This window comes from Nicotiana attenuata, unplaced genomic scaffold (genome assembly GCF_001879085.1).
Source record: "Nicotiana attenuata strain UT unplaced genomic scaffold, NIATTr2, whole genome shotgun sequence".
Classification (NCBI taxonomy): domain Eukaryota; kingdom Viridiplantae; phylum Streptophyta; class Magnoliopsida; order Solanales; family Solanaceae; genus Nicotiana; species Nicotiana attenuata.
In genome coordinates, this window is record NW_017673002.1 from 47,837 (window position 1) to 55,387 (window position 7,551).

At 43.5% G+C, this 7,551-nt stretch overlaps 1 protein-coding gene across 1 annotated transcript; it reads right to left on the bottom strand.

The window, feature by feature from the left end:
* Nucleotides 1-5,356: 5,356 nt before the first annotated feature.
* On the bottom strand, nt 5,357-6,826 carry LOC109215149. The gene has a single exon (XM_019379170.1). The coding sequence runs from the start codon at nt 6,824-6,826 to the stop codon at nt 5,357-5,359; it is 1,470 nt and encodes a 489-aa protein (XP_019234715.1).
* Nucleotides 6,827-7,551: the final 725 nt, after the last annotated feature.

Genomic DNA, 7,551 nt, shown 5'->3' on the forward strand with positions numbered 1-7,551 from the left:
TTAGAATGAACCCGTTGAAATGTGCCTTTGGAGTTACTTCTGGAAAATTCCTTGGCTTCATTGTTCGACATCGAGGGGTTGAGATAGATCAAGCCAAAGTTGATGCAATCTTGAAGATGCCCGAGCCCAAAAATATACATGAACTAAAAAGTCTACAAGGAAAATTGGCGTACCTTAGAAGATTCATCTCAAATCTAGCAGGGAAGTGCCAACCTTTTAGCCGTCTCATGAAAAAGGGCATACCTTTTGAATGGGACCAAGCTTGTAGCAATGCATTCCAAAGCATCAAATCCTACTTGATGAAACCTCCAGTTCTGGCAGCCCCTATACCAGGAAAGCCATTGATTCTATATATTGCAGCCCAAGAAAGGTCAGTTGGAGCCCTTTTGGCCCAAGAAAATGGTGAAAGTAAAGAAAATTCCCTCTACTACTTGAGTAGGATGATGACCCCAAATGAGCTGAAGTATTCTCCGATCGAAAAGTTGTGTCTGGCGTTGGTTTTCACAATTCAAAAGCTGAAGCACTACTTTCAAGCTCATGTCATCCGTCTCGTCTCAAGGGCGAACCTGATCAAGTTTGTTATGTCAAAACCCGTACTCAACGATCGATTAGCAAGGTGGTACCTCCAATTTCAACAATTCGAGATTGTGTATATCCCACAAAAAGCTGTGAAAGGACAAGCTTTAGCAGATTTCTTGGCAGATCATCCAATTCCTGATGATTGGGAGTTGACTGATGAACTACCTGATGAGGATGCAATGGTCATCGAAGTGCAACCACCATGGAAAATGTATTTTGATGGTGCCGCACATTGTGAAGGAGCCGGTGCAGGTGTTGTGTTTATCACTTCTCAAGGAGAAGTCTTGCCATATTCCTTCACCTTAACGCAACATTGCACCAACAACGTTGCAGAATATCAAGCAATCATACTTGGGCTTGAGATGGCCGTTGATATGAGACAACTCCAATTACATATTTTTGGAGACTCTGAGTTAGTGGTCAATCAATTGCTAGGTAGCTACGAGGTCAAAAAGCCAGAATTACGTCCTTATTATGATTATGCACAGAAATTGATTGGATGGCTTGGCAACGTAACTCTTCAGCATGTGCCTAGGAAGGAAAATAAGAAAGCTGATGCCTTAGCTGCTCTAGCTTCGACATTGACTCTGCCCGGCCAAACACAAATCACTATCTGCCAAAAATGGATAGTGCCGCCAGATGAGAACGAGGATGAAGAAAGCAAGCTCGAGCGTTTGGTAGCCATCGCTGAAGCTGTGAAGGTTGATTGGCGACAAACCATGATCGACTACTTATGTTATGGGATACTTCCAGAAGATCCAAGAAGAAAGACCGAAATTCGTCGGCGTGCCCCTCGCTTCCTTTACTACAAAGACACTTTGTATCGAAGATCATTTGAGGGAGTTCTCTTGCGATGTTTAGAGGAAGATGAAGCAACTCAAGTTATGCAAGAGGCACACTCTGGAGTTTGTGGATCACATCAATCCGGGCCGAAGCTCCACTTCCACATTAAGAGGATGGGTTACTACTGGCCGACAATGGTGAAAGATTGCTTAGATTATGCTCGAAGATGCAAGGCTTGCCAGTTTCACGCAAATTTTATACACCAACCCCCTGAAATGTTACACCCTACTGTTGCATCTTGGCCATTTGATGCTTGGGGATTGGATATTGTTGGACCACTTCCGAAATCTTCTGGAGGACATCTATACATCTTGGCCGCAACTGACNATCGGAAAGTTGACTCTCAAAAGAGATGCAAGAAAAGGAGTACCCATTTCTAGACTCTGATGTGCCTGCAATATTTGAAGAACTCCTCGAGTTAAAGCTTATTGAGCTGCCAGAGATGAAGCGGCCAGATGAAGCTAGAAAAACAATGACCCGAATTAGTGCAAATACCATCGGCTTGTAGGTCACCCTCTTGAGAAGTGCTTTGTTTTCAAGGGCAAAGTTATGGATTTGGCTCGTCAAAAGAAGATCGAGCTCGAAGACGAAAAGGAAAGCACAAACCATGTGTCCATTACCTTTGGCTCATTCGATCCGATTGAGATATGCACCTGTGAAGGGAATGAAGATAAAGAATTGTTGGAGAATGACAAAGTCCGAGTTGATCAACCTGATGAAGAAGGATGGACCCTGGTGACTCGGCGAAGACGCCGCAAATCGAGTCTGCAAAAAGGATCAACGAAGCAACCTACGAGGAATGAGATGGTGATAAGACTAAAGAAGCTACAAATGGTTAAGAACCCAAAGAAGGTGGAGATAGAGACACACCATCACCAAAAGCCACGCCACCCGGTGACTTTGGGAGAATTTTTGCCGAGTTGGTTTCGCATGAGGATTTCTGACGATGATGACAAAGCCTTGTGCTGTAATGCGGATAAAGAAGAAGAGGAAAAGAACGAAGTCAAGTCAACACTCTCTCCATCACTGTCTAATAGTCTTGTTGAGTTCTCCTTCCAAGAAGCAGATGTCTGTAATGCAAAAATCACCTTCACTGAAGACGATCTCCTACTTGGTGAGACACCACACAATCGCCCTTTGTTTATGGTCGGTTATGTGTGGAGCTGAGGATAAACAGAATCTTGATAGATGACGGATCTGCAGTTAACATTCTTCCCATTCGCATAATGAAAGAAGCTCAACAAAGTGTTGAATGTTATCAAGCTCGTCTTTCTCATGCTTTCAACAAAAAGGTTCGCTTGAGGTCCTTCCAAGTTGGCGATCAAGTTCTTGCAGTAAGAAGACCTATTATCACCTCTCGCAAATCTGGGGGCAAATTCACTTCAAAGTGGGATGGTCCATATGTTGTGCAAGAAGCCTATTCAAGTGGAGCTTACAAGTTAGTTGATGCAGATGGCATGAGAATTGGCCCTATCAACGGGAAATTTTTGAAGAGGTACTATCCTTGAAGAACAAATGCTCCTCGACGTACGAGCATAAACTGCAAGTCATGACGCTCCTTGATGCATGAGCTTAAACTGCATGCTGCAATGCTCCTCGCCCGCACGAGCCTAAACTGCGAATGGCACCCAAAAAAAAAGAGGGAGTCCGCTAGGTTGAAAACCTCGAAAGAGGCGGCCTAGGCAAAAGTTAGGACACAAAAAAAAAAGAGAAAAAAAAAAAGAGAAAAACTCACCCATTTTGAACTACGTTATGACTTGATCCTCTTCACCGAGGTACGTAGGCAGCTTAGAGTTTCATTCTAAGTTCAGTCGCATAAGCTTCAAAAAAAAATGTGTGGAATACATGATCTGGAGTTTTGACTAATCCAGAAGGTCTTATGCCGCAAAGACTCCTATATGCATGCGAATTTGAAAGTTAACTGCAGTCGCGTCAACTTCGCGAATTTTCTGATGGTAGATCAAAAAAAGTTCTTCCATGAAATTTGTAGATACTTCAGGTCTCTGAGTTTACTTTCTAACAGAATGGACGGATTGCAATTCCGACACTCCTAGCTCAAGATACAATTATTTTCGCCGAAGGTACGCAAATCTGAAAATTCACTGCAGTTGAGTCGACTTCGTGAATTTTCTGTTCGCAGTCCGAAAAGAGTACTGTTATGAAATTTGTATAAGTTTTAGAGCTCCGAGCCTACTTTATAACGGAACGGACGGATTACAATTCCGACACTCCTAGCTCAAGATACAATTATTTTCGCCGAAGGTACGCAAATCTGAAAATTCACTGCAGTTGAGTCGATTTCGTGAATTTTCTGTTGACAGTCCTAAAGGAGTTTTGCTATGAAACTTATATGAGTTTTAGATCTACGAGTCTATTTTCTGACACCGCAAGCGGCTTGTGATTTGGATGCTCCTATCTCGAGATATGATTTATTTTGCGCAGAGTGCGCAAAGCTGTAAGCTGAACACGGGCCAGACGTGTAGATCGACTTTGAAAATTGATTTCAGCTGATACAAAAGGAGATTCGTGCTAATTTTTTGATATGTTTCAGTCCTATGAGTCTAGTTTCGGTAGAAGCAAGTGGCTCATGACTTGAAGTCTCCTGCAGCAAAATATGAATCCTTTGTCGCGAAACAACAAAACCAACATACAAGACATATGCTGAAATTTAAGAAGGAAACGATTGGGAGTAACAGAGGGAATCCATGTCTCAAAGAGAGATATCACATATTAAAAAAAAATAAAGATACTTTTATTGCTCCAAGACATAAGTACTCCATTATATGATATTAGTTATAAAAAAATCGCAAGTCGAGAATCCTAAGCAAAAAAAAAGAGAGAGAGAGAAAAAAAAAACTCTAAAATCATGGAAAAGGTTTGAAGCTAAGGATTTGTTGGTGGCTTGTCTCAACTACCCCTTTCAGGAGGGATAATTTCTCTGCTTCATCGGCAGATAATGGATGATTGGCTTCGATGGTATAAATCTCCCCTTCGGTAACGTCAACGTTCTCTTGACTTTTAGCCAACTTCACCTGTTGTTTGTCCAAGAGCGCGACGATCTTCTTCTTTCTGGAGGCCAAGGAAGCTAGCTGTTGTTCAACATTCACAAGACTGGCTTGAAGTTTTTCTACAGACTCGCTCACTTTTTCATATTCCTGTTTTGCATCATCGAGGCGTCGTCGCGCATCAGAAAGTGACTCTTGGTGGAATTCTTTAGTCATCTTGGACGATCTTAAAGCATCGTAATCTGCATACGTCTTGAAGAAAGCCTCGACAAGAGCCTCTAAAGTAGAAGTATCAATAACATTTTCTTTCTTAATTTCCTCAAGACTCAAAGCAATACTTTCCTCCAACTTTGTGAAGCTATCCAGAGAATCAAGAGAGAACCCTTCGATCCATTCACACAAGGTATGCCACATCGTGTTAACAAAATAAAGTTTAATACGGGAAATAGTCTCTTGTGGCTTGAAGTTTGGAGCATCAAGATGCAACGGCCATGGAGTAGGCTCGAAGGCTTTTAGACGTTTTGCTTGACTTGCGGCAACCTCCATCTTACTCGTCATGGCTGGCTTGGAAGGCACAACATCTTCTGGAAGAACGAGGTTCGACTCTTTGGGTAGACTCAAATCTGTCGACGGAGCATTGTTTGCAGCATGATGTTCAACACCATCAAATGAAGTGTGAGGACTTTTTGCGACCACACCGAGGGAATTTGGGCTTGTAACACAGTCTTCCACCATGTCGTCACCAAGTACATCATCATACAACTCATTGACGCCCAACTGCAAACAAAAAAATAATAATAATTAATTAGTGTTCAAAAAGAAAAAGAAAGGGAGTAAATTTGAAAGAAATAATATTTACTCGTTTCTCCAGTTCAGACAACGGCATCGTTGAGCTAGGGTCGCCCTCTACGAAAAATCCAGTATCGATACTAAGAGCATCCAAGTGCAAACTCACTATGGCTCGTGTCCTTAGCCTTCTTCTTTGAACGATTCCAATGTATGTCATGACTAACATCACTCTCGTTCGAACTGGAAGTTGCACTAACATTCAAAATCTCATTGGGCAAAGCAGAAGCTTGAGTCCTTTCCTCGTTTGTTGGAGCGACGTTGGGTTCCTTCGCAACATTTTTGTTTGGTGAAGTAGGAGGCGCTTTCCTTTTGCAAGGATTGTTCGTCACCTCCACAGTGGCAGTAGTTGTCTTGGAACTCAACAAAACGTTTTTAGCTCCTTTGTCCACATGGGCATCCCCGCCAGTCGAAAGGGTAGACTCGGATAAGAGCTTGGTGCTTGGCGAAGGATCTTTAGATCTTAACTTGGACTTGGATGACCCTCCGTGGGTGTCCTTTTGACGTTGATCATCTTTAGAGGATAAAGGAATATCATCTTTCCTTGGAACTTTCAAAATGATATGAGCGCTTTGTCGGGAAGAGTGCACTCGACGAGCTGACCACCAATCTGCATACTCACGAGTCATTAGAGGGCCCTCTTCTGATGGACGCGTAGGGACAATAACTTTTGACGAACCTCCAAGACGAACACAAGAATCCCAGAATTGCACTAGCATTTTCAGCGAGCCGTCATAGGGTCTCTCTATGAGTTTGCCAGGAACATCTTGACAAAAGCCGAATTGACGACTAAACCTATGCGGGCTGTAAGATTCCACAATATGAATGTCATCATGCCTAAGGGTGATGAAGCTTGAGCGAAGACTTAAAAAAAAGTCACTCCAAGAATTCGATTGTTCGTCACGATCGGTAAGATGCAATTCCCTCCCTTGTAGCATAGCCAAATGGTGAAGCTGTCGCGCACTAACTTGTTGAAACAACTCACGGGCATTACTAAGGTCGAAATGCTTGGCCATCTTCTCGCCAGAAACTTTGCACATCTGCGGACCTCGTTGTGGACGCTTAACACGATAGTAGGTGTCAAAATATGCTCCTATCCATCCATATACATAATGAATAGGAAAGAGTGCTTTGCAGGCGCCCAAATCTTGAGAAGTGGAGACCTCCTTCAAGCCATGATAAATACTTGCAAGGACGGGAACCGCCAAGGAACACTTCTCTCCATGAGCCATCAAACTCGCAATTTTGAAGACACTAGCACGAATGTAGTCAATCTTCTTGTTGGGGAACACAAATTTGCAAAGCCAACATGCAAGGAAAGCCGCCAAATAAGTCTCAGCTCTAAGTGACTCCTCCACGCCAAGCTCAATAAAGAGGGCATTCTCCTCATCGGTTCGTGGTAGGAAGCTTGCGTCAATATTTCCAGAAGGATTATGATTCAATTTCGGCCTTGTAGTCCGATTCCTTGATGATTTTTGCGGAGGCTTGGCATACCTACTCGGGCCTCGAAAAACAAAACTCCACCCAATCACGAATGGAGACCTCATGGACATCATCCTTCATGAGTTAGTGGAATGCCGAAAACAGGTGCAGACAACTTCTCGGGAGGAAAGGTTTTCCTTGATCGTCTTCTTGCGTCAACTCCTTAGCCGAGGGGATAACTTCGTCGTAGAAAGACCCATGCACTAGGAGGCCTCCGATTGCTCGCAAGTCCCACAAAGAGATGGAGAGTTCACCAATAGAGGTAGAAATTGTGTTGGTAGATGGACGCCAAAGCTCACAAAAGGCACGGAGGACATTCTCATTGTAGTCATATGTGAACAACGAAGCAAAGATGGCGTCATAGACCTTGATGCCATCCAGAGTCAACTTGTTGCGTGCAAGAATATCTTCTACCCACTCCCAATATTTGGACGTATAGCGAACTTCACCAAATCCGGAAGGAGGAACACTCCAAGTGGAGAGACGTCCATCGTAATCACGATGAGGAGGACTAGCAGACGCGACCTTTTGATGGGTGGAGGACTTCAAAAGTAGGACCTTCATGTTGGTTGCTTTGCCCGAAAATCTGTCCAATGCATCCTTCGTCTCTCTAGTCGACCATTCTGCAAGATCAAGGGAGGCGTCAAGTGGCTTTCTGGCGAGCGGGAAAGCACCTATCACCGGAGGATGAACTTTTAAAGTTAGAACTTGGGCGCGCGGGTTCTGCTTGTCGCTAATAATCTCAAGGTGTGGGTATGGTGTATCGTGGTCGATGAAACGCATCCTTGCTGATGGA